Source organism: Ochotona curzoniae, unplaced genomic scaffold (genome assembly GCF_017591425.1).
Source record: "Ochotona curzoniae isolate NIBS_2020 unplaced genomic scaffold, NIBS_Ocur_1.0 contig_1, whole genome shotgun sequence".
NCBI lineage: Eukaryota > Metazoa > Chordata > Mammalia > Lagomorpha > Ochotonidae > Ochotona > Ochotona curzoniae.
Genome location: NW_024464918.1, coordinates 1,720,766 through 1,747,699, shown reverse-complemented (window position 1 = coordinate 1,747,699; position 26,934 = coordinate 1,720,766). Strand labels below are relative to the sequence as shown.

Below are 26,934 nucleotides of genomic sequence, written 5' to 3'. Positions count from 1 at the left end.
ACTTACCCAGGATGCATGCTCCAAAAATTTGTTGAAGTATCTAAAATGATGTAGAGTTCACCAAGAGTATTAAATTTTCTTTTCCAAAGAATTATGGTATACCCTAATTCAGGAAATGTGTTGGGTCACCCATGTAAAATGAACAAGAGTAAGTTGGCAAGTAAATACCAACTGTTTGACTTGTACTCTAAGGTATAATTGGGACCAACAAAGATCAAGATTTTTAGCAAAAGTGTAAATTAATTCCATTTAGCCTAATGTATTCACTGCTTATAGATTGATTAAGTCGGCCTGGTAAATATTTTCAGAAATTATTTCTTGCTTTTGTAAACCTTAAGGAATAAAATAAATATAGTGGTATATGATGAAAATGAAAAACAGTGCCACTGTTTTATTTGTGAGTCTTTGTTTTCTTCATCTGACATGGTTTTTTCTGGGTTGACTTTTTAGGTTCCACGTGTACCAATGCATACACTTGCCATGGTTGTACCTCCACAGGAACCTGACAGAACTTTGCAGGAGAATTCTCCTGCCCTTTTAGGAGTACAGAAAGGTTAGTTATATTTAATTATTTTGCTTAAAATACTTTGTTCCAGCATTATTAAAAATATGCCTTAACTTAAATGGCACACGAATACTACATAGTTTTAATTAGTTAATTCTCACAGGTAGGTAATTCTCACAGATTAAATATTCTTAGACTTCTTGAAATAAAAAAGATATAAATAGAATAGTCTTACTGTTTTGCTGTGTATCTATCAATAATTGCAGTTTAAATCTAACAGTTGAAAATTTAGGCAAACCTAGCCTCTGATTATATTAAAGTAGCAGAAATTTGTTGGACATTTTTTCATTTTGTACTTTTTTAGCTAAAAAATAGAGTTAAATGACAAACAAAGGTTTATTTGCTCTCTACTGAAATCTTTGTAGCACTGATTTCATTTAAATTCAGTTTGACTTGTGTGATGCTAAAGAGAGTAGAGTAAGGTCTGTCAATATGTGACCCTGGACAAACAGCTGTCCTACAATCTATATAAATTAGCTCTAAATGGCTACCAAGAGGATCAGTTTTAGTGCTCTGATATTTTTCTGCTTTCTTTATTTGTAGATATAAAGTACTTTTCATCATAATCATTTGTAATTATAATTTATTCTGTAAATGAAGAAAATAGGTAATATATAGGATTTTTGTGCTCCATAAAAAATTAATGTATGAACATAGTTCATTCAGTATATAGTAATCAGATTCCTGAATACTGAAATCACAGTGAGGTATTTCTTGGTACCTTTAATGCTGTGATTTCTTAAAGAAATAGTTATAGGTAATTGTTATAACAACAAACTTCTTTCAAATTATCTAGTTTTAGTAATTAAACTATTATGGACCTTTGCCAAGGATTACTTAGGGTTTCATGTGTGAAACCCTATAGTCTTTCTAATTTCGGCTGATCCTAACAACTTTCCATTAGATACTTAGTCATTCAGGCTTTTCCTGCTTTTTTTTTCAATCTGAGCATTATAACCAGTTGATAGCCATTATTAAAATATTTAAAAGAAGATGGCCACATTTTTTTTTTAATTCTGTTTAGCCAACCTATGGCTTGGGAAATTTTGCACTAAAAGAAATTGTTTTTAAAAAATTAACATAGAGTCACAAAATAGCAAAAGAATATGCTACACAAAATATGTGTAGAGAGAAAATGAAACATTGTAATATGTAAATAAACTGAAATGTACAGGCAGTGGTTTTAAGTTTATTCTCACGTGGGTATATTTTTCCTTGCTGTGTGTCTTTTTTGGATTATCTACTCATTTTCTTCTCTTCAGTGTTTTATTACTTACTGTATGGTGTAGAAATGAACTCACCTAAGGAATTTTTCATTTTTTTTTTAATTATTGAGGAAAAAAAAGTTTGTATCTGGACAGTTGGGCATTTGCTATTGCCCGGATGTCAACTGGCATTGCCAACCTAACATTTATGCATGATCATACATGATGTTAAGATGTTGTTTTAATACAAGCTGTACATATCAGAGTATTTGGGGGTTTGTTGAGTTAGGAAAGACTAATAGATGATGTAAGAGCCTACACTGAATTGCCAGGATCGGGAAAACCCTATCTTATTCTGAGTGGGGAATGAAATGGGATAGGCAGGTGGTATACTTAGTCGCAAATTAGAAGCCATACTTTCCCCACCCTGTGTAATACTGTCTGCCTGTCAGTGAAATGGCCCTTACACCAGGAAGTACCCAGCCTCACCTATGACTTGAGAATAGTAATATGACCACTCCTCTTTCCAGGCTCAAATGCCAGGCAATGTGGAGGGGCTCTCTGTTTCCACAGACATAAAATAGAAACATCTCTGTCCCTCCATGACCATTCTGTCCCTGAATATGGCACATGTGTGTCTGTGATTTCCGCACCTTTTAAATAACTATCAAAAATGGGTGAGGGGTGGATCACAATAAAGAAAAAAAGTCTATCTTAAATAATTAAAAGTATAGTATACTTTTTAGATCTTTTTAAAATCTCTAGCTGTATTGAGTGATAAGATGGCTGTTTGACGATTTTGTTTTGTGTCTTCTAAGTTCATATACTACTTTCCTATCGTATATACAATAAGGAATAGGTGTATTCATATTCTTCAGCACTGTCTTCCTTTCCTAGCAATCATCTTTTCAAGTTCTTCCATTTTACTTTTGTTTGTTTCAAACAAAGCAATCTTTATTATTTGTATTTTCATTCATGCAGAGATTTGCATCTCTGGTGTGCATTTAACTGCTTCATTGAAGACAAATGCTATTCTTTGGTGGCCCATGTGTACCATTTTCCTCTTTTTTTAAGATTTAGTTATTTTATTGGAAAGGAAGATTTACAGAGAGAAGGAGAGACAGAGAGGGAAAGATTCCATCTGCTGGTTCATTCCCCAAATGGCCACCACAGCCAGAAGTGAGCCAATCCAAACCCAGGAGCTTCTTCGGGATCTCCCACAAGGGTGCAGGGTCCCAAGGCTTTGTTTTGTCCATCTTCTACTGCCCTCCAGGCCACAAGCAGGGAGCTGGATGGGAAATGGAAAGGCCCTTATATGGATTGGCACCCATATGGTATACAACGCTTGGAGGTGAAGGATGAGCCAGTTGAGTCGATGCACTGGCTCCATGTGTACCATTTTTCTAGGTGCTTTTTTTTTTTAAATTGTTTCCTGGGGTTGTCTCTCCCTTTCTCCTTTCCAGAGGCATCCCAACTACCAACTTTCTCTTTTTTTTTTTTTTTTTCAACTTTCTCTTAAGAGGTGCTTTTGCCTTCCCTCTTCTTTCTACACTCTCCGGTCACTTAAATAAACTCTTCTGTGTGTAAAAAAAAAAAAATTACTGGTAAGCTGATGTTAAAGAGGAGAGGCAGAGAAAGAGGAAAGTCTTCACCGGTGACTTCACTCCCTATATGGCCAATACTAACCAGGGCTGAGCCAATTCAAAGACAGGAACCAAGAGCTTCGTCAGGTTCTCCAATGTATACAGGGGCCTAAGCACTTGGACCATCCTTTATTACTCTCTAAAAACACTAGCATGGGACTGGATTGGAAATGGAGTAGTCGTAACTAAAATGGGTGCCCATGTTGGATACTAGCAGTGAACATGGCTGCTATAATTTATACACAGCAAACCTTTACAGAGACAGAGAGGAAAAGAGAGAGACAAAAAAATCCCTTGCAGTGGTTCACTCCCCAAATGTCTGCAATAGCCAGAGCTCGGCCAAGAGCCAGAGGCTTCTTCCAGGTCTCCTATGTAGGTGCAGGGATCCAAGGACTTGAGCCATCATCTGTTGCTTCCCCAGTCACAAGCAATGAGATAGATTGAAAGTGAAGCCAGGGGGTGAGGGCACAGTAGCCTACTATCTAAAGTCCTTGCCTTGCACGTACTGGAATCCCATATGGGCGCTGGTTCTAATCCTGGCAGCTCCACTTCCCATCCAGCTCCCTGCTTCTGGCCTGGGGACGAGGACGGCCCAAAGCCTTGGGACCCTGCACCTACATGGGATACCCGGAAGATGCTCCTGGCTGCAGGCTTTGATCAGCTCAGCTCTGGCCATTTCAGCCATTTGGGGAGTGAATCATTGGGTGGAAGATCTTCCTTCTGTATATCTGACTTTCCAATAAAAAATAAATAAAAATCTTAAAAAAGAAAAAAATGAAGCAGGGGGCTTAGCACAGTAACATAGTGGCTTAAGTCCTTGCCTTGCACAACCAGGATTCCATATGGGTGCTGGTTTGTGTCTCGGATGCTCCACGTCCCTTCCACCTCCCTGCTTGTGGCCTGGATAAGCAGTAGAGGACGGCCCAAAGGTTTGAAACCTTCGACCCATGTGGGAGACCCAGAAGAAGCTTCTGACCCCTGGCTTTGGATCATCTTGGGTCCAGCCAATGCAGCCATTTGGGGAATGAGCCATTGGATGAAAGATATTTTTGCATCTGCTTGTTTCTGTAAATCTGACTTTCCAAAAAAATAAAATAAATCTTTTTTTTTTTTTTTTAAAGTCAAGCAGGGGGCTGGGGTGCTGATTCCTCTCTAGTTCCTGTTGTGCCACTTCCCATCCAGGTCTCTGCTTATGGCCTGGGAGAGCAGTGGAGGGTAGCCCAAAGCCTTGGGAACCTGCACCTGCCTGTGAGACTCGAAAGAAGCTTCTGGCTACTGGCTCCTGGCTTGGGTGGGCTCTGCTTCAGGCATTGTGTTCATTTCGGGAGTAAACCAGCAGATGAAAGATCTTTCCCTCTCTGTAAATCTTCCTTTCCAATAAAAATAAATAAATCTTTCTAACTGTTGATTGCAAACACTTTTATCATTTAGGACACAGAGCTCTCATCCACTGGATCACTATCCAAATGCTCCCAGTGACCTGGGCCCAGCTGTCCTAGGTGCTAAACCTCAAACTGGAAACTCAGTCTAAGTTTCCCACATGGTGGCAGGAATTTGATCTCTTGAACCATCACTTCTGCCTCCTAGGGTTGGTATTAGGAAAGTGAGATCAGGAGCAGGACCTGATTTTCAGATCTTGGCACCCAAAAATGGGACATAAGAGTCCAAACTCTGGGCCAGATGTCTACCCCAACTATTACCTCTTTGCATTTAACTGTCATTCTAGAAGAAAAGACAAATTTTGATCTGCAAATTGTGTGTTTTACAGTTAATCTGCTACAAAGCATTGAAATAATGACAGGATAAACAAAACACATCTAAGTATCTTGAGAAATAATTTATTTTCTCTCAATATCTGCTTATTTTATTGGTCTTCCTTTTGACTGTTGTCACTTCCATATACTATTGGAACCATATACTGTTATTACTTGCATGTACTATTGGAACATCAAATGTAGAAGGCAGTGCTTTGTCATCATGGATTCTTCTTGTTTAATCTTTCCCCTTTTATCTGTCTCCCATTCTCCTACTCCCATAATTAGTCGTTCTGAACATGTTTGATGAGCATAGCCTTTTGCTTTACAAGTTCTTATAAAGTATTTACTACTCAGTGTACATTTTTAACTAGCATAAATGGTGCTTTGCTGTAAATGCCCTTTTGTTTTCCTTTTTTTAACTCAGCACTGTGTTTAATATCTGCCCCCGAGTCTACGTCTGCATACATAGTACTGAAACATAATACTTTACCTCTTAAATCCTGCATGTTTTACCTGTTGTTTTTCCCAATGGTGAATGGGTAACCATGTTTTTCTTAAACTGCTCACCTCTAGAAAAAGCACTGTGATGAAAATCTTTGTATAGTGTGAGAATATCTTTGGATTATTTTCTTCCTCTTAGACTGTAAGCTCCACTTGGGCAGGATTTATCTTACTTGTCTGTGTATGGTCCAACATGCCTTAAGTTTTATTGCCTGTTAATTGTTACTGGACACTTTAAAAAATGGACTTCAGGCCTATTAAAATTTTTACTTGAATGGCAAAATCAGAACAGATGAAGGTCTTCCATCTGTTCCAACTGGCCACCAGGGCTGGGGTTTGGCTAGGTGGAAGCTCATTCCCCCATCTCCCATGTGGTTTCAGAGACCAAAGCACTAGGGCCATTCTCTGCTGCTTTTCCTAGATCATTCCAAGGGAGCTAGACTGGAAATGAAGCAGCCAGGACACTCAAACTGCTTTTCACATGGGATGCCAGCATCACAGGCTGCAGCTTAACTTGTTATACCACAGAGCTGGCCCTGAATGTAATATCTTATGGAAGTAGTGAATCTATTCCTCTCTGACAATTTGCTCAGATAATTATATAAAATTGCATATAGACACCACACTTGACTAAAGTATATTTGTAGGGAATAATTACACCTCTTAGTATATTAACTGACCTTACCTGGATAAATGGCAGTATCCAGGACAACGATGAGGAATGTCTCATCTGTGTGCTGAATAATGCCCATGGAATTATTTTATCTGGTCCTGCCAAGGCAACCACAGATGGAACTCAAAATTCAATAAATCCTTAGCAACTAATTGTTTTAAGTTGATAATTTTGGTTTTTATTTGGGTTTGGTTTTTTTAGATTTTTATTGGAATGTCAGCTTTACAGAGAGAAGGAGAGACAGAGAGGAAAGATCTTCCATCCACTGATTCAATCCCCAAGTGACCACAAATGGCTGGGGCTGAGCTGATCCAAAGCTAGGAGTCAGAAGCTTCTTCTGGGTCTTGCACTTGGGTGCCGGGTCCCAAGGCCTTGGGATATCCTCAACTGCTTACTTAGGCTGCAAGCAGGGATCTGGACGGACAGTGGAGCAGCTGGGATTAGAACTAGCACCCATATGGGATCCCGGCAAATGCAGGGCAAGGATTTAAGCCACTAGGATACCGTGCCAGGCCCAGCTGATAATTTTGTATGAATGGTGCTATAAATATTCCAATGGCTTTTGACAGGAAAAAAAGGTGTTAAGCCCCTGACTTTAGAGGAAATGGTTTTAGAAAACCCTTTCTGTCACCCTGAAAGAGCTCTCTTCTTGCTTAGCATTGATCTTCATATTCACTGCTATAATCCCTGGCAACCGTAACTCTCCTTTCTGTCTCTATTAGAGAGTTGCCTTTTTTTCTGCAGACTTGATATAATTGAAATTAGCCAATGTGAAGTTTTTTTGGTCTGAATTTTTTAAACTTAATATGACATTTTCAGGATTTATCTGCATTGTAGTATGTATCAGTAGTTGGTTCCTTCCTGTTACTAGATGTTGAGTTCTCACTGAACCCTTGAGTTTTCTTTAGAGCAAGTTATTGTACCATCAAAAAGTATATTTCCTCAAGATCATGCTCTGATGCCATGGTTATTGATAATTATTTTTCAGTTGTCTTGTTATAGGAGAAATGGTTTTACGTTTAAAACCTTAAAATGATACACATTTCCTTCATTGTTAACCTCGCATATGGGTAATCCTATATAGATTCATCATTGTTTCTTTCATAAATAGACTTTATGTGAAGTGTTTTGATTTAAACTCATAATAATTGTCTTTTGTCATGTTTGTTTAATGTAATATTCAGGTACAGATGTGTTACTTAATGGAGAATTTTAGAAGATGTGTCTTAAAAAATTATTTCCTTTATGCTGTCATATAGTAAGAGAAATATTTTGCCAACTTGAAAAGCACTCTTGCTTTGCTCTTTAAGTCTCATAGTAACATTTACTAGTATAGTTACTATTGATAATGAACAGTTGTTTGAAATGGGCGGTTAAACTAAGCATTAGTGTTATCCTCAACTCTGTTTGGTGTTCCTTTAGATTTAATGTTGTTAAAAAAAATAAATACAATCTAATCAGCTGATTCTTTGCTTTTTATTTTCCTTATGTTGCCTTAATTTTCTTATTTTTCAAAAATTCTCCTGTTGTAAAGTCAAGATTTTTTTAAAGTCTACATTTTGAATTGGCAGTATCCTAGATTATGCTATTTCAGATAACTATAGGCTTTAATTGGCCTAACATTGTGTGACTCTTTAAATAGTCCTTCTGCAGCATCTGTTGTAAGGGTTTTGGATGGGGTTGGGGAAATCCATATGTGTGGGAAAGGGGAGCGCTTTTTTTTTCTCTTTCTTTCTTTCTTTCTTTCTTTTTTTCTTTTTCTTTTCTTTTCTTCTTTTTAGCATGGCATTTTTTCAAACATTTTTCATGTGCTTAGGTACATCCAAGCAGAAGTCCAGTTCCCTGCAGGTAGCAGATCAGGACCTACTGCCACCTTTTCACCCATACCAGCCTTTGGAATGCATAGTAGAGGAAACTGAAGGCAAGCTGAATGAACTGGGACAAAGAATTAGTGCTATTGAAAAAGCACAGCTTAAATCATTGGAGTTAATTCAAGGTGAACCTCTGAACAAAGATAAGATAGAAGAACTTAAAAAGAACAGAGAAGAGCAAGTCCAGAAGAAGAAGAAAATTCTGAAAGAACTGCAGAAAGTGGAAAGGCAGTTGCAAATGAAAACACAACAGCAATTTACCAAAGAATACTTGGAAACCAAAGGTCAGAAAGATACAGTGTCTCTTCACCACCAGTGCTCTCATAGAGGAGTCTTCCCAGAAGGGGAAGGAGATGGTAGTCTCCCAGAGGATCACTTTTCAGAGTTACATCAGGTTGACACAATCTTATTTAAAGATAACGATGTTGATGATATGCAGCAGTCTCCACCATCGGCAGAACAAATTGATTTTGTCCCAGTCCAGCCTTTACCATCTCCACAGTGTACCTTTTCCAGTGATGTAGGCCCTAACGGGACCAATTCTCTTGAACTTCAGAAAGTATCAGGTAATCAACAGATTGTAGGACAGCCTCAGATTGCTATTACTGGACACGATCAGGGGCTGTTAGTTCAAGAACCAGATGGACTAATGGTGGCAACTCCAGCCCAGACGCTAACCGACACTCTTGATGACCTGATAGCAGGTGGGTTAAGAAATATATCTGTAATCAGTTCTCTTTAATCTCTGTTCCTGATATGTTCCTCCAAAATCAGACTTTGTGCTGTCCCATTTTAGAACTATGTAAAAGTAGCCATTTCTTGTATTTTGGAAGTGAATTTAACCAAACTCAGTAGCACTAAACACAATATGTTTCAAGCTCTTTAATGTTGTCCCATTGTAGTTTCCATAACCCTTTATTTTAGACCTTTGGTATTATGCTCTGGGTATATCAAAATGGAATTTCTTTGTAGAGTTTAGAGGTATTTACTTAAGATTATACATTAATCTTATAAGTTTATTAGATAAATTAAGCTTAATTGAATGAGATGTTCAGACAGAATTAAACATTGCACTTACAGTGTTTATGGTTACAAAATTAAAGTTCATTGACATTACTGCCACTTGGTGATTTAGAGATTAGGATTTTTACATTAGCTTTCTTTATGAAAGCACACATATATACCAAATCCATATACACACACCCCTAAACACCAGTGTGTACACATATGAAAAGAAAAAAAAGGAAAGGCCTTATAACTTTAAAGTCTATGTTTCTGTTTATTGTTGTATGGAAAATTACAACTAGATATGAAATGAGGTGCACAAGTTTACTTTCGCTTTCATTGTCCTTGCAGCAGTGAGAAAACAGTGCAATTAATCATTTACCTTCCTAAAGATGGCTGGTGAATGTATCACCTCCATGAGAGCCCAGTTCAGAAATGCAGCCAGAATGGCTGTTGACAGTGGATGAAGACCAAGAACTAAGATGTAGCTGGAGTGATATTCAAAGGCAGGCCAGTCCTCTGTCTCTTGATTGCAACATTTTTTTCCCTTATGTTGTCTGTTTCCACTTGTCATTCTCTTCCCCTCCTCTCATCCCTCCTCTCTATTCCAGTTTTCTTTCTTCTTTTGTGAGCCATTATCTTCCTAATCTTTACTGAATCCTAAAAATGTGGAATAAAATCTCATAAATCAGGAATTTGGGAGGGTATGTGTGTGGCTTCAGTGGTTAAAGAATTGTATCTGGTTTCAGGCTCCTCTGATATACAAGGTATTGCTTTGCGGAGGAGGAATGTCTCACTTTCCCTAAAGAAAATTGAACACTGAGAAATGCTAAAGAATTTGGTTCTTTGAGTTTTTATGCATTCAGTCAGTAGCTACTTACTGGTAGCCTTTGGCATTGGAGGATGCTATAAATTATTAATTAATCTATAAACTATTTATAGTTTTAGTTTCTAATCTGAATAAAAATAGACATTAAAGTGTAAATAATGATTTTGAATAATGATGAAACTGGTGAATGAGAATAGCACTTTTAAGATGTAGGGTCTTTTAAGTATCATAAGAGTCTCAATTCAGTTCTCAATTGGCTCTTATGAAAGCTTTCTAACTAATGTTCAACCCAGTTAGACCACCCCCATTTTTTTAGTGTTAAAAAAAAAAGGCATTAAAGGGAACTTAGAATATCAGATTTTATTTCACTGAAGTTGTCAAATTGAAATAGTGGCCTTTTATAGAGGTCACATGAAACTGTTTAGAAATATGTGGCAGTAGTTATATTTTCAGTGTTCAACATTGTGGTCTCATTTAAAATTAAAAAGCCTTTTTCAAAATCCAACTTTCTCTTAGTTTTAATTTAATCTAAATTAAATCTAGTTCTTATAACTAAAGAATGTTATACATTTTAGGTTTTCTAAGTATTATATAAATTCTATTATATATAATAGCAATAAATTTCTTTAAATTCAGAGTTAGTTTCTGTTTATTGCTCTTCTGCTCCTAAAATACTTTTTATAATGATTAATGTCAGTCCTTGCTTGACTGACTGACTTACCTTATAGTATATAAGGTATATTATTTGTGTCCTACTTTTCATAGTCTCTGGCAGAATATGTACACCCTTGATTCATGCCATGGTTCCTCAGGTTCTTTTCTTCTGGTAATGAAATTAAGACTTTAGTAGTTAATCATAATAGCAGATGATTCTCAAAATTCAAATTCTAGAAATGTATAAAGTAATATAAAATGATTCAAAGTAGCTATGACTTTTGAACAGTTCTAGAAACATTTAATAAAATTGTGTTTCTAATACATAAACAAGTTTGATTAAAATTCAACTAATATCACTTTTTTTGCACTTATCAAATATTTATGATGTGCCAGGTTGTGTCCTAAATGTTTGATTTGCATTATTTCCTAATATATTAATAATAATCCTATAAATACCTTTCTTAGCTTTGGTATGTCTGTTGAAAAACGGAAGTTTAGGGAAATTAAGATGCTAATAAACACAATGATTCAAATTCAGATAAGCCAATTCCAGGTCAAAGATTCTGATATGTAACATGCATTCATCTGATTTAACTTTAAATTCTAAAGTAAAGATACTATCATTTTAAACTTACAAATTTTGTTAGGTAACAGTTACCCTCATTTTTACATCAAGATTTGACATGCTATTTAAATTTTCATATAGATTTATGACTTTTTGATGTATTATTACTGTTGCACCTTAAAGCCTTTTCGTTTTAGAAGTTTTATTTCTATGTGAAAGGCAGACTTAACAGGGAGAGAAGGCGAGAGAGACAGACCTGGGAGCTTCTCCCAGGACTCCATGTGAGGGTAGGGACCCAAGAGCTTAGACCATTCATGGCTTTCCCAGGTCATTAACAAGGGCTGGATCAGAAGTGCAGCAGTCAGAGCTGGAATCTGTGTCCATATAGGATGTCTGTGTCCCGGCAAAGGCGTCAGTTACTATATGCCATGGCACCGGCCCTGTTGATAGCTTTTTTTTAAAAGAAATTGCAAGTATGAGTGGACTTCTGAAAGTTCATGAAGAAATTGGAACCTCAAAATTTATTTTAACACAAAATACTACTGGAATCAATTATTACATTTTTCATAGTGTATATTTTCCATGAAGTTTTTAAAGGCCCCTCATATTTGTTTTAAGTAACTCTGAGACTATAGAGGTTTAAGAAGGAGAAAATAGGATATCCTCACAAATGAGGATGTTGACACTAAAATGTCTTTTGTTTTCTCAAACTGATTTAATATTTATAGACCTTTATTCACATATTTATGGCTATTTATTGAAATTACTATTGTATATAACAGTTATAGTAATTAAATATCTTAGAATCTTAAAATGTTTCTTACCTGGTCAGTAAGATTTTTTAAATTTGTTATCTTCCATAATGCTTATAAAATTATCTTTCTGCAACTTTATGAAGAGTTCAGTAGAATTCTACACCTCATTATTCCATCTCCTATTTTTAAGATAATGTATAAGTATGATTTGAATTATTTTCTTGTGATAGTCATTTTCAGAGATATTTTCAGAGATATTCATTTCAGATGACATTCAAAAGCAGGAAACATTTTAAGGTTTGTAAAACTATCATAATTTTCTCTTAGTACTGCCCTTATTCCACATGTAACTTTGAAATGCCTTGTTGCTTTCTAGTTTTATCTTTTTTATAACTTTTCATTTGTGATTAATTCTGTTAAAGCCGTTTTCAGTGGAATGTTCCTGATTGTCTTTATAATAAGGAAAACAAAGGTATCTAATATTGTCATTACAACACATATTTGTTAGTAGAATTGTTAAATATACTTTAACACTGGAGCGATCTAATTAGGCTTTTTTGGAAAGAAGCAAGAACAACAGAGAGGGTGACATAGAGAGAGAGAGATTGTCCATCCATTGGTTCACTATGGATATTACTGGGGACACAGCTGAGCCTTTCCAAGACTTTGGACCGTCCTCTGCTGCTTTCCTAAGCCATTAGCAGGGACCTGGATAGGAAGTGAAGCAGCCAGGACTGGCATCCATGCTGGCACCTCAGTTGGAGGATTACTATGCTGCACCACCATACTAGTGGCCCCTAAAATACATTTTAAAAGCCAACTCTGACGAAGGACTATTCTGGTATAGTGTTTTAACTGACTGTTTTAATATTTGTTCTTTCATAATGAAAACCGGTGATACGAATAAGCAAAAGAATAAAAAATAAATAGTTCAATTATTTTGAAGAGTAACGGTATTGTGTACTTTTAATTCACTGAATAAATTTGTTAAAAGATTTATTTATTTTTCTTGCAAAGTCAGATATACAAAGAGGAAGAGAGACAGAGAGGAAGATCTTCTATCCGTTGATTCACTCCCCAAGTAGCTGAAATGGCCAGAGCTGCGCCAATCCAAAGCCAGAGGCCAGGAGCCTCTTAGTCTCCCATGCAGGTGCAGAATCCAAAGGCTTAAGGCCATTCTTGACTGCTTTCCCAGGCCACAAGCAGGGAGCTAGATGGGAAGTGGGCTGCCAAGATTAGAACCAGCACCCATATGGGATCCCAACACATGCAAGGCAAAGACTTTAGACACTGCTAATGCACCAGGACCCACTGAATAAAATGTTGAAGCTTTACTTCCAATTGTTCATAATCTGATAGCTGAAATATACATATATATTCCTATTAATTAATTAAACTGTTAGTGACAAAAGCTTCAGAGATTTACATTGCTGAAACAATGGGGAGAAAGTGGGAAAAGTTCATGTAAAAGCATGTTATTTAACTTAGAGACATACTAAACACATTCACACTGTGAACAGTATCCTTGATTTAGTTCTAATCATATCAAAATTCTAGAAACACTTGCAATGCTTACATTTTCCTTTAAGCCCCATTCTCTTGATTAACTTATAATCTGGGCACAATATAAAATAAAAAGGTTATTGGTATTATCAAAGCTTTTTTTTTTCTTGTCTTATTTTTTTCAGAGTTTTTTTCTTACCTACGTAATGTTTTAATAGAACAAATATAGTATTGAAAGTCTCATAAAATCTCTGACAGCTATATTTATGTGGTACTTCCTGCTCATTGTGTTAAAAGCTTTATGTACGTTGCCTGCTGGATTACTCACAATATCCTTTTGAGTAGCTCCTATTTCCCTGACATGTGCATTAAACTCCATCTTTTCTGAAGCATAGGGCCTACTCAGAGACAAGAATGACAATTCCAATTCTGTTTTATCCAGATTTTTGGGATTTCAAATGTAAAATTCCACTGTCAATTTTTAAAATAACTTAATTTCATTTATTTATATTATTTAAAATTTATGTAGAGGGTCCAGTGTGATAGCATAGTGGTTGAAGTTCTCACCTTGAAGGCACCTGCGGCCCTGCTTCCCATCTAGCTCCCTGCTTGAGGCCTGGGAAAGCAGTCAGGGATGGCTCAAAGTTCCTGGCTCCTGGTTTTATACTGGCTCAATACTAGCCATTGTGGCAGTTGGGGAGTGAACCATTGGGCTGAAGACCTTCCTCTCTGTCTCTCTTCCTCTCTGTATATCTGCCATTCCAATAAAAATAAATAAATCTTTTTTTAAAAAATGAAAGTTCTGTAGAGAAAGGAAAGGCAGAAGGAAAGATCTTTCATCCATTGGCTCATTCTTCAAATGGCCACAACCACCAGAGTTGGGCCAGACTGAAGCCAGGAGCTTCATCCAGTGTCCCATGGAGGTACAAGCGATCTGGGACTTAAGCTGTCTTGCACTTGTAAGGAGCTGGATTGGAAATGGAGTGGTCAGGATGGGAAGCAGATGCTGGTGTCACAGGTGGAGGCTTCACTCTCCACTCCCACACCACAAGACTTGAACAATGAATAGGAAGCATATACTCCCTATTATTGTATCAGATATTCTAGCTTACCTTGTCTCTTCCTTATCCCCTTCCACCCTCTTTTTTTTTTTTCTCCAATGTCCACAGGATATTTTAATCTATTTTTTGCCTTTTACAAAGGAAGATGTAAAACTTATTTTTAATTGGAAATTATTTTTTCCTTATAGATAATATTAACAAATAAAGCTGCCATATATTGCGTATGCAGTAAATATCAGGCACTGTGTCAAATGTTATGCATGCAAATTTCCATCGTAGATACTGAAGTCCAAGTGCTATATAGAAAGAAAATTGAGCTTCAGAGAAATTAAGTTACCCGAGATGAGCGATGATACTGGAATTCAAATGTGGATGCATCTGATCATATTTTATTCATTGTGTTGCTGCTATATAAATTTCTATGTTCTGTGTTTTTCTGTGTGCTCACACCTTAGTGTTTTTAATTGAAATTTAGAAATATGTATTTTGTTTTTCAGCTGTGAGTAGCAGAGTACCCACTGGTTCAAACAGTTCTTCTCAAATGGCAGATTGTATTACACCTGAATCCTGTTCACAGACTCCAAGCAACGTGGCTTCGCAATCTATACCCCCCGTATATCCATCTGTTGACATTGATGCACATGTGAGTATACTTTTTACTTAAATTTATTTTATACATTCTGAATTTTTTTTTCTAGAAGGGGAAATTGCTATATCATTATGGGAAAAAAAAGAAATATTTGCTCTTCAATAACCTTTTTGTTAAAAAAAAAAAAAGCCAGCGAGGGGTGGGGGAGGAGGGAGACCCCAGTACATATTAAAATGTGTCACTAGAAAACATATATATATATGTTTATATATCAACAGGATTGCCTAACAGCTAAAGTCCTTGCCTTAAACACATCAGGATCCCATACAGGCACCGGTTCTAATCCCGGTGGCCCCACTTCCCAACCCGCTCCCTGCTTGTGGCCTGGGAAAGCAGTGGAGGATGGCCCAAAGCCTTGGGACCCTGCACCTACATGGGAGACCCAGAAGAGGCTCTGGGCTCCTGGCTTTTGTTTGGCTCAGCTCCAGTCCTTGTGGCCACTTGGGGCGTAAACCATCGAATGGAAGATTTTCCTCTTTCTCTCATCTTCTCTGTGTATCTGCCTTTCCAATAGAAATAAATAAATCTTTAAATATATATATATATATTTATTTATTTATTTATTTATTTACACACATATATAAACAGAGAGAGAGACTGATATTGTAGCAGAGTGAGTTAACCCACCCCTATAGTGCCAATCTTATGGGTGCCAGTTAAGAGTCCCTACTGCTCCTCTCCCAGTCCAGTTCTCTATTAATATATCTAGGAAAGCAGTGGAAGATGGCCTAGGTACTTGGGGCTATGCACCCATATGGGAGCCCCAAATGAAGCTCCTGAGTTGTAGCTTCAGTCTGACTCAGCCCTGGCTTTTGTGGCCAGTTGGGAGTGAACAAGTGAAGCAACAAATGGAAACTCCCTCTGTCTACTCTGCTTTTTACATAAATCTTAGGGCTGGTTGGTAGCATACAGGCTCATCCTCCTCCTGTGGCACTGGCCATCTCAGATGAAAGGCTGTTCATGTTCCAGTTGTTCCACTTCTGATCCAGCTCCCTATTAATAGCCTGGAAAAGCACCAGAAGATGGCCAAGTCCTTTGATAACTGCACCCATGTGAAAGACTCAGGAACAGCTCTTGGTTCCCAGCTTCAGACTGGCCCTGCTCTGACCTGAGCAGCCATCTAGGGAGTGAAGCCATCAGTGGATGAAAGATCTCTCTGTCTCACCCTCTCTCCCTCTGTAATTCTGACTTTAAAGTAAAATAAATAAATCTTTAAATATATATACATATGTATTTTATAAAAGTAAATTTTTCTTTTAGACGGAGAGCAATCATGACACAGCATTAACATTGGCTTGTGCGGGCGGTCATGAAGAACTTGTATCTGTACTTATTGCAAGAGATGCTAAAATTGAGCACAGAGATAAAAAAGGTGAGAAATAAAATGAGTGAATTTAAACAGCTTCATCCTTTTCACTGTCAGTAAGTCAGTAAGACTATCTCAGTGATAATATGTATGAGCCCTGTTAGGGATATCCAGAATTGTTGATCTGTGTAGGGAAATAATTCTGTAGAAATTCAAAAACTCAAACAGTCATCAAGGAGGAAGATAAATGTGTGATTGCTATTCTCTTTAACCAAAAGTAGTTCATACAGAAATAGCAAAGCTCATTACAGGATATGAACTGTAATAGTTTTTGTTGACTTAGCATTTTATTTTGATTTAGGTTTCACACCACTGATCCTGGCTGCAACAGCAGGGCATGTTGGGGTTGTTGAAATTCTTTTGGATAAAGGTGGAGATATAGAAGCACAGTCTGAGCGAACTAAAGATACTCCACTTTCATTGGCATGTTCTGGTGGACGTCAGGAGGTATGTTAATGTTGATTTTAATTTTGTAACTTTTATTATATTTTTCAGTATGCATATGGTATCCGAGTAAGGTTTACATTATTTTGACACATTTTGTATACTTGCAGAGAAATGGAGTTACATTGAATGGGAATAAGAAATTCTCTTTGGATGAATCTGTTTCTTACTTTTGAGTCCAAATAAAAAATTCTCTTTATATTTATTGACTTTGAATGAATCCTAGTACTAATCATGTGACGTGCAAATCTGTTGCCTAAAAATTCAGATAGTGTAGCTTCTTGTGATTTCAATGTAATTGGGATTTCAAAGTTCCCAATAAAATTGAATTTGTTACCCAATAAAATTGAATTTGTTTTTCTAATGTTAATATTTTAAGACTCAGGGCCAATGTAATGTCAGAAATTTAGAAAAGAAGCTTGAAAGTTCTGTTTCCTTGTGTTTATTTCATTGTAAAGTTGACTGTTCGGTATAACCTGACTTTATCTGTTAATATTTTACTTTACAGGTAGTAGACTTACTGCTGGCTCGAGGTGCAAATAAAGAACATAGGAATGTGTCTGATTATACGCCACTGAGTCTGGCTGCATCTGGAGGATATGTTAATATCATAAAGATTCTCCTTAATGCGGGGGCCGAAATTAATTCAAGGTATCACCTGTGCATTGATTTTATTACTCATGATTAGTTACCTCCTTGAAGTTGGTGTCTTCTGAACTTTGAATTGATATCATTTTGAGTTAAGATAGCACTGAAGTTATGAAGTGAGTAATTCTTATAATGTGCTTGAAAGTAATCTCAGCATGTCTTCATAATCTGCTTTTAATAGGTGTTATTTCAAAAAATACTTTGTTTCATGTAGTTTGAAGTTTATGACCCCTAAGTGGGAATTGTGTTTTTTAAGTTGTATGATGTTCCTATTCCTCACTACTGATGTAACTCAGATGGGGAAACATAAACATTCAGCCCTTTAGCACTATGATGCACACCAAGTATTTGGTCAGGTCTAGTCAAAGCAGCAGAGGGAAGTGGACAGGACTCAAAATCAAATAACGCTGTAGCAGGCTGAATTTTAAGTTGATAACTTTGTCAATGACAGATGTTATAAATATCGAAAAGACCTTTGCAGAAAAAGTTCCCCTATTCCTGTAAACAGATTAAATGTGTACATTGGTTATAAACATCTTTAAATGAATATTTTTATCCTTAATGTTAATTTCACAGCAAGTATAGGTAACATATTGCCATTTTCTAAGCACATTTTCCCTCTTAGGACTGGGAGTAAACTAGGTATTTCTCCCCTGATGTTGGCTGCAATGAATGGACATGTTCCTGCAGTGAAACTGCTCCTTGATATGGGTTCAGACATTAATGCTCAGATAGAGACAAACCGGAACACAGCCCTCACCCTGGCCTGTTTCCAGGGCCGAGCCGAAGTAGTGAGTTTGCTTCTGGACCGAAAAGCCAATGTTGAACACAGGGCAAAGGTAAGCATTTTATGTCTTGTCAGCTATTTCAAATAAATTTCTAGACAAAAAAAAAAAAGTGACATTTCATTCTTACTGAATATAGTTTTTACTTTCACTTATTTTTGGAAACTTATTTACTGGGGTCACTGTTGTGGTGTACTAGATTAAACTTCCACCTACGATGCCAGCATTCGATGTTTGTGTCCTGGCCGCTCCACTTCCAGTCCAGTTCCCTGCAAGGGCACCTGGAAAGTAACTCAAGAAAGTCAAGTCCATAGGCTTCTGCACTCACACGGGAGAACTCAGGCTCCTAGCTCCTACCTTCATCGGTTGTTGTCACCATTTGAACAATGAACCAGTAGATAAAGATTTCTCTTTCCTCTCTCTTCTCTTTGTAACTCAGCCTTTCAAGTAAATTGAATAAGATAAAATATTCATATATGTATTTGAGAGGCCAAGTTACAGCAAAAAGGAGACACAAAGAGATTGTCCTTCCACTGGTTAACTCCCCACCTGGCTACAATGGCCAGAGCTAGGCTACAAGAGACAAGGAACTCCATCTTAGTCTTTCATGCAGATGACAAGGGCCACAGCCTAAGTGGCAATTGGAATGCCCATGTTCTAAACTTGAGTACCTGGCTTAGTCCTGGCTGTTCTGCTTGTAACCCAGCTTCCTTCTGGGTCACGCTGGGTGGCGACTGATGATGCTCAAATACTTGGGTTTGTGCTACCCATGTAGGAGACCCAGATTTGGTTTCTTTCTCCTGGCGTTGGCCTGGTCCAGGTTTGGCTGTAAAAGTCATTCGGAGAGTGGAGTAGCAAATGGAAGATTTCTGTCCCTCTACATATCAAATAAAATGAAAATAAATAAGTAACATTTTTTGAAAAGATACTTAAAGAGGGCCTGGCATGGTAGCCTAGCAGCTAAAGTCCTTGCCTTGCATGCATTGGGATCCCATATGGGCGCAGGTTCATATCCCAGCAGCACCACTTCCAATCCAGCTCCCTGCTTGTGACCTGGGAAAGCAGTCGAGGACAGCCCAAAGCCTTGGGACCCTGCACCTGTGTGGGAGATCCGGAAGAGGTTTTGGGCTCCTGGCTTTGGATCGTTGCAGCTCCAGCATTGCAACCATTTGGGGAGTGAATCAGCAGATGGAAGATTTTTCTGTCTCTTCTCTGTATTTCTGACTTTCCAATAAAAAAGATAAAATAAAGCTTTTTTTAAAAAAGTGTTTAAAGAGATTGTGTAATTTAGTTATGTAAATTGCTGATTTGAACAGACTGGTCTGACCCCATTAATGGAAGCTGCTTCTGGAGGATATGCTGAGGTTGGCCGAGTTCTCCTGGATAAAGGAGCAGATGTCAATGCACCACCGGTGCCGTCCTCGAGGGACACTGCTCTTACCATAGCAGCAGACAAAGGCCACTACAAGTTCTGTGAGCTCCTGATTAGTAGGTGAGTCACCTTCTGTTAGTATATACAGAACTTCCAATGGTCTCTTTCACTTTTTAGAATCTATACAATTAATAAAATTATTTAACATTTTCAAAGCAATACTCTGTGTTATTTTGTACAAATAATTAAGTAACAAAATATAGCAGAGAAAACCAAAAAAAAAAAAAATGTCAACCACTTCTTGTCTGAAAACAAACGATATGAACCTTCTTTGCTTCCAGGGGAGCTCACATTGATGTTCGTAACAAGAAGGGAAATACGCCTCTTTGGCTGGCTTCCAATGGTGGGCATTTTGATGTAGTTCAGTTGTTAGTACAAGCTGGTGCTGACGTGGATGCAGCAGATAACCGGAAAATCACACCGCTCATGTCAGCATTCCGCAAGGTAATTGAGGTGGAGGGCAAAAGAAAATTTAATCACTTTAAATTCACTTTAGTTGAAACTATATCAGAGAGGTAAGTTGATTTTGGAGAACTGATTATTGCTTATTTTTATTCTTCATTTAATTTAGTTTTTAAGAATAGGAACAGAATTTCAAGGGTCGTTTTTGTGCTTATTTTTTTGCTCTCCTCACAGGGTCATGTCAAAGTTGTTCAATATTTGGTGAAGGAAGTCAATCAGTTTCCTTCTGATATAGAATGCATGAGATACATAGCAACAATTACAGATAAGGTAAGTAAAATATGTTACTGAAGCACAATTTTCTTTGTGAATTATATGCCACATTTTTTTTTTCAATTTATTTTTATTGGAAAAGTGGATATACAGAAAGGGGAGAGAGGGGAAGGTCTTCAGTCCGATGGTTCACTCCCCAAGCGGCCACAACGGCTGATGCTATGCCAATCCGAAGCCAGGATCCAGGAACTTCTTCTGGGTCTCCCACACGGGTACTGGGTCCCAAAGCTTGGGCCGTCCTCAACTGCTTTCCCAGGCCACAAGCAGAGAGCTAGATGGGAAGTGGGGCTGCCAGGTTAGAACTGGCACCCATATGGGATCCCGGCTCATTCAAGATGAAGACCTTAACTGCTACACTATCATGCCAGGCCCTGTATGCCACATTTTAATTAAGTGGTTTGAAATTTCTTTCTTACAATGGACCATGACCATAGAGACTATAACCAAGGTTTATTTCTAAACCATTTGTTTTAAGTTTTCTAAGAACATAAGTTTTTTTTTCCTTAAAAAAGATTTTCTTATTTTGTTGAAAGATTAATATATGACTAGACTCAAAAAACCATGACCCCCTAAAAAAAAGAAGGTTTAGTGAACTTTCAGTTGTTTGAGGGTTAATATTTGGCAATAGGCTGATCAGCTCAACTCTCATTTGAATTCATGCACTATGTGATTTTGTACTTCTGTGTTTTCATTTTCTCGTATAGGAACTATTGAAAAAATGTCACCAATGTGTTGAGACAATTGTGAAGGCTAAAGACCAGCAGGCTGCAGAAGCAAATAAGAATGCGAGTATCCTTTTAAAGGAACTTGATCTGGAGAAGGTGAGTGGAAAAATAATTTTCCTCCTTAGAAATTGTTGAAACTCGGCTAAAGGGATTTGCAGTTGAGTTGTTCACATAGTATGTCAGAGTGTCCTGGTTCTGCTCCTACTTTCTGATAATGCATACCTACGAGGCCATCGGTGCTGGGTGAAGTGGTTGGATTCCTAACACCAAAATGGAAGATCTGTATGGGGTTCCTGGCTCACAGCTACAGTCTGGCCCAGGCTTGGCCCTTGCAGGCATCTGGGGAGTGAAGCAGCAGATGGGTTGGTTCACAGGCTGAATTAAAAACACATTTTTTGTAAGATTTATTTATTTTTATTGGGAAAGCAGATTTCCAGAGAGAAGGAAGGGCAGAGGAAAAGACCTTCCATCCACTGGTTCACTGCCCAAATGACAACAACTGGAGCTGAGCCGATCCAAAGCTGGGAGCCAGGAACTTCTTCCAGTTTCCCTCTTGGGTGCAAGATCCCAAGGGTTTAAGCCGTCATCGACTGCTTTCCCAGGCCACAAGCACGGAGCTGGATGGGAAGTGGAACAGCCAGACACAAACTGGTGCCCATATGGGATCTGGTACATGCAGGGCAAGGATTTAGTCACTGAGACAGCACACTGGGCCCAAATTAAAAATATATTTAAAAAATAAATTAAAAATTATTTTGCCAAAAGCAGAAGAAAAGATTTCTTATAAATCAATGAGAGTGGGGCCCATCGCAATAGTGTAATGGTTAAGGTCCTCACCTTGAACGCACTGGGATCCCATATGGGCGCCGGTTCTAATCCCGGCAGTCCCGCTTCCCTTCCAGCTCCCTGCTTGTGGCCTGGGAAAGCAGTGGAGGATGGCCCAAAGCCTTGGGACCCTGCACCCGCGTGGGAGATCTGGAGAGAAGTTCCTGGCTCCTGGTTTTGGATCAGCACAGCTCTGGCCGTTACAGCCGCTTGGGGAGTGAATCATGGGTGGAAAGATCTTCCTCTCTGTACATCTGCCTTTCCAATAAAATAAATAAATCTTTAAAAAAAATAAATAAAATAAATAAATAAATGAGAGTAAAAAGATAACAAAAAAAAGTAATCAAATAGGTTGGCAATTCGCATGCAAAAAAAGATAAACAGCCAATAAGTAGATGGAGGATGCTCTACTTTAGGGTTTATAAATAAAGGATTGCATAATAGGAGTACAATAATATTTTTCTCTCCATTTGACAAAACTTAAATTTTTGAGGTTTGTAATGTTAATGTCAAGGGTGTAGAAAAATAAGCATTCTAATACAATTTTTGATGTGTAAATCAGTACAGTTACTGGAGGTGATTAGACAAATGAAGCCATAAAAAGGATTTAAACTCTTATTTCCAGTTGTTTCATTTTTAGTAATTTAATTAGGTGAATAATAGGACAAATGCTAAAAGTAAATTCATGAGAACACTCATCATCGAATGCTTATAATAGTGAATAAAATAACATTAAATAAATGCTAGTATTATAATGAATGTGATTATAGTTTAGGAAGGAAAACAATTTATATTAATTTTAAAATGAAGTGGAGTTTGAAGTTAAATACTAATGTCCAATGCCTATGTGTATTTCTATAATTACCCAAGTATATGGTCAGCTGTTCCCTACATAGCCAGTTCCCTGCTTAGCCTCTTATCCCAACAAGTTAATGTCATGATACAATTAGAGTCTCTTTCAACTATTTAAAATGTAAAAGCAGGGCCCGGCGCGGTGGCGCAAGTGGTTAAAGGTCCTCGCCTTGCACGCCCGGGATCCCATATGGGCGCCGGTTCTAATCCCAGCAGCCCCGCTTCCCTTCCAGCTCCCTGCCTGTGGCCTGGGAAAGCAGTCGAGGACGGCCTAAAGCTTTGGGAACCTGCACCCGTGTGGGAGACCCGGAAGAGGCTCCTGGCTTCGGATCGGCATAGTATCAGCCCGTTGTGCTCACTTGGGGAGTGAATCATCGGACGGAAGATCTTCCTCTCTGTCTCTCCTCTCTGTATATCCGCCTTTCCAATAAAAAATAATAAAAATAAATCTTTAATAAAATGTAAAAGCAAATTTTAGCTTTTGAGTCCTACAAAAAACAGATATCAGATATGATTTAGCAGTAAGGCCATAGTTTGCTCATTCCTGATTTAAGATAAAAAAAATAGATTTATTTATTATTATAGAAAGGCATACTTACAGAGAGAAGAACATAATAGACAGAAAAATCTTTCATCTACTGGTTCACTCCCCAAGTAGCCACAATGACCAGAGCCGAGCCAATCTGAAATCAGGAGATTCTTCCAGGTCTTTCTCACAAGTGCAGGCTTCCAAGGCTTTGAGCCATCCTCCACTGCCTTCTCACATCTCAGCCAAGGAGCTGGATGAGAAGTGGAACAGCCAGAACACAAACTAGCACCCATATGGGATCCAAGTGTGGATTTAGTCACTAGGCCATTGCACCAGGCTCCAACAGATAAGCTTTTTGTAAAGGCTTATTTATGCTTGTTGCAAAGTCAGATACAGAGAGAGGAAGATCTTCCACCCAATGATTTACTCCCATTGTGGCTGCAGCAGCCTGAGCTGAGCTGATCCAAAGCCAGGAGCCAGGAGCTCCTTCTGGGTCTCCCACATGGGTTCAGGGTCCCAAGACTTTGGGCCATCATCAACTGCTTTCCCAGGCCACAAGCAGAGAACTGGAGTGGGAAATGGACCAGCTGGGATACGAACCGGCACCCATATGGGATCCTGGTGCATGCAAGGCGAGGACTTTAGCCACTAGGCTACCGCACGAGCCCAAGCTAGATTCTGTGTTGTTGTTAAGCCAGTTAAGTGACTGCCTGCAACACCAGCATCCCATTTCAGCACAGGATTGAGTCCTAGTTGCTCCATTTCCTCCATCTGATAAAAAAAAATTACCAAATGATCCAACATTCCATCTCAAGTATACCCAAATGAAATATGTTTGTATAAAAACTTATCTGCTTCTATCCATAGCAGCATTAATCATAAAAGTCAAAAGTAGAAACAACCCAACTCTCCTCCTTTCTGTATATCTGACTTTGCAATAAAAGTAAATAAATCTTTTTTTTTTTAAGATTTATTTTTATTATGTTTTTATTGGAAAGGCAGATATACAGAGAGGAGGAGAGACAGAGAGGAAGATCTTCCATCCGATGATTCACTCCCCAAGTGAGCGCAACGGGCCGATACTATGCCGATCCGAAGCCGGGAGCCTCTTCCGGGTCTCCCACACGGGTGCAGGGTCCCAAAGCTTTGGGCCGTCCTCTGCTGCTTTCCCAGGCCACAGGCAGGGAGCTGGAAGGGAAGTGGGGCTGCCGGGATTAGAACCGGCGCCCATATGGGATCCCGGGCGTGCCAGGTGAGGACCTTAACCACTTGCGCCACCGCGCCGGGCCCAAAAGTAAATAAATCTTAAAAAATAAATCTGCCTTGTCTTTCAAACTGTCACATTCCTACTAAAATTGTATTCTTTACTTGTAGTCCAGAGAAGAGAGCAGAAAGCAGGCTCTTGCAGCTAAAAGAGAAAAAAGAAAAGAAAAGAGAAAAAAGAAAAAAGAAGAACAGAAAAGGAAACAGGAAGAAGATGAGGAAAACAAACCTAAAGAAAATTCAGAACTACCAGAGGATGAAGATGAAGAGGAGAACGATGATGATGGTAAATAGCAGCCTAGTCACCTATCTAAATTAATTGCCAACTGCCTTATAATCTTCATTTTGAGTGTCTTTTTGCTCTAAATAACTCTGGTTAGATTTTATGCATCAGACAAGTAACTCTGATCGTCAGAGTTTCTAAATGCTTTTTGTTATGCCTCACAGAGAAAAGAGGAAGACAGACGCATAATTTGAAGCTTGATTATAACTTAAGTAACCTTGTAAAATACTGTGGATATACTAAGAATAGTAAAGTAAAAGACCTACCAGCTTTTCTTACCCTTAATTAGAAACTAGAGGAATATGTGTTCATTAATTAATTAGTCAATTAATTAAAATAAATTTTTAGCAAAGGATCTGGCTTTATGCCATAGAGGACAGATATGTTGTTAAAAGCTAGAAGTGACTACTTTCAAAGAATATATATATTATTCATATCTGCCAATGATTCTAGTAGGTAAATGATTTTGCTCTACTTAGATTCTATTTTGAAAATACTATTTAAAGGCAGCACAGTCGCCTAGTGGCTAAAACCTTGCAATCACCGGGATCCCATATGAGCACTGGTTCATGTCCCGGCTACTCTACTTTCTATCCAGCTCCGAGCTTGTGGCCTGGGAAAGAGGACAGCCCAAAGCCTTGGGACCCTGCATCCCATGTGGGAAACCCAGAGGAGACTCTAGGCTCCTGGCTTCGGATCTGCTCAGCACCAGCCATTGCAACTGCTTGGGGAGTGAATCAATGGATGGAAGATCTTCCTCTCTTTCTCTTCTTCTTTATATATATCTGACTTTCCAATAAAAGTAAATAAATATTTTTCTTAAAAATACTATTTAAAAATTTACCTAGATTCAAATCACATTATGGTTTTTAGATAGGTCATAAGACTAATATTTAATATCTGAAGTATATTAATGAGTTCAGATTTCGGGGAATCCTTTTATATATTTGTCATAACAAAAGTAAAAATTTTCTTGTTAATCATTCATGAAAATAGGTCCTTAAAGATTTAATTTTTATGAATTATTACATGTATTCTGTCATAATTTGAGTTCTGTGACTCTCAGTGTAATTTTTATCCTTTTTTCAGTTGAACAAGAAGTCCCCATAGAGCCTCCTAGTGCAACTACCACCACCACAATTGGAATTTCTGCAACATCTACAACATTCACCAATGCGTTTGGGAAAAAAAGGACCAACGTGGTGACAACCCCCAGCACCAATCGGAAAAATAAGAAGAATAAAACAAAGGAGACCCCTCCCACATCACATTTAATATTACCAGAACAACATCTGTCTTTAGCACAACAAAAAGCTGATAAAAATAAAATAAATGGAGAACCTAGAGGTGGTGGTGCAAATGGGAATAGTGATTCAGATAATTTGGACAGCACAGACTGCAACAGTGAGAGTAGCAGTGGTGGTAAAAGCCAAGAGTTAAATTTCACTATGGATATGAACTCTTCTAATGATAGGAAATGCCCCTCACTGCTTGTCCATTCCCAAGAAGAAAAGACGAGTTCCACAGCTTCCAAAACTCAGACACGGTAAATTTGCCTGATTTGTTAATTCTATATTCACATTTCATTTTTCATACCTAATGTGAGAATTTGAACTATATTATCCAAGCACAAGTTGTGATAAACAATTTTAAGAATTAAATATTTGTCTTCAATATTCAGATATGAGATTTATCTGTATTCTCTTAATTGTTTGCTACTTACAAAGTACAACTGTTAAAATTTTTTATAAGATTGACAATCTGAAGTTGAAAATATTAGCTCATTTTATTTAAATGTCATTTTTATC

General features: G+C 37.9%; 1 protein-coding gene across 11 annotated transcripts in view; it reads left to right on the top strand.

Annotated features, from left to right (window-relative positions):
* Nucleotides 1–26,934, top strand: part of LOC121151269 (ankyrin repeat and KH domain-containing protein 1) — a 108,066-nt gene that overhangs the window by 60,841 nt on the left and 20,291 nt on the right. For 8 of the 11 annotated variants that reach the window (XM_040973269.1, XM_040972682.1, XM_040972822.1 and 5 more), the window contains exons 14-26: nucleotides 451–553; nucleotides 8,161–8,919; nucleotides 15,088–15,233; nucleotides 16,500–16,611; nucleotides 16,907–17,052; nucleotides 17,558–17,700; nucleotides 18,323–18,536; nucleotides 19,799–19,974; nucleotides 20,196–20,358; nucleotides 20,551–20,646; nucleotides 21,354–21,470; nucleotides 24,955–25,129; nucleotides 26,216–26,672. In XM_040973269.1, the coding sequence (XP_040829203.1) occupies nucleotides 451–553; nucleotides 8,161–8,919; nucleotides 15,088–15,233; nucleotides 16,500–16,611; nucleotides 16,907–17,052; nucleotides 17,558–17,700; nucleotides 18,323–18,536; nucleotides 19,799–19,974; nucleotides 20,196–20,358; nucleotides 20,551–20,646; nucleotides 21,354–21,470; nucleotides 24,955–25,129; nucleotides 26,216–26,672 (2,807 nt within the window). Of the gene's footprint in view, nucleotides 1–450; nucleotides 554–5,594; nucleotides 5,961–8,160; nucleotides 8,920–10,814; nucleotides 10,830–15,087; nucleotides 15,234–16,499; nucleotides 16,612–16,906; nucleotides 17,053–17,557; nucleotides 17,701–18,322; nucleotides 18,537–19,798; nucleotides 19,975–20,195; nucleotides 20,359–20,550; nucleotides 20,647–21,353; nucleotides 21,471–24,954; nucleotides 25,130–26,215; nucleotides 26,673–26,934 lie in introns of those variants that run through there. The other 3 variants (XM_040972741.1, XM_040973357.1, XM_040973448.1) reach the window with 3 other exon arrangements.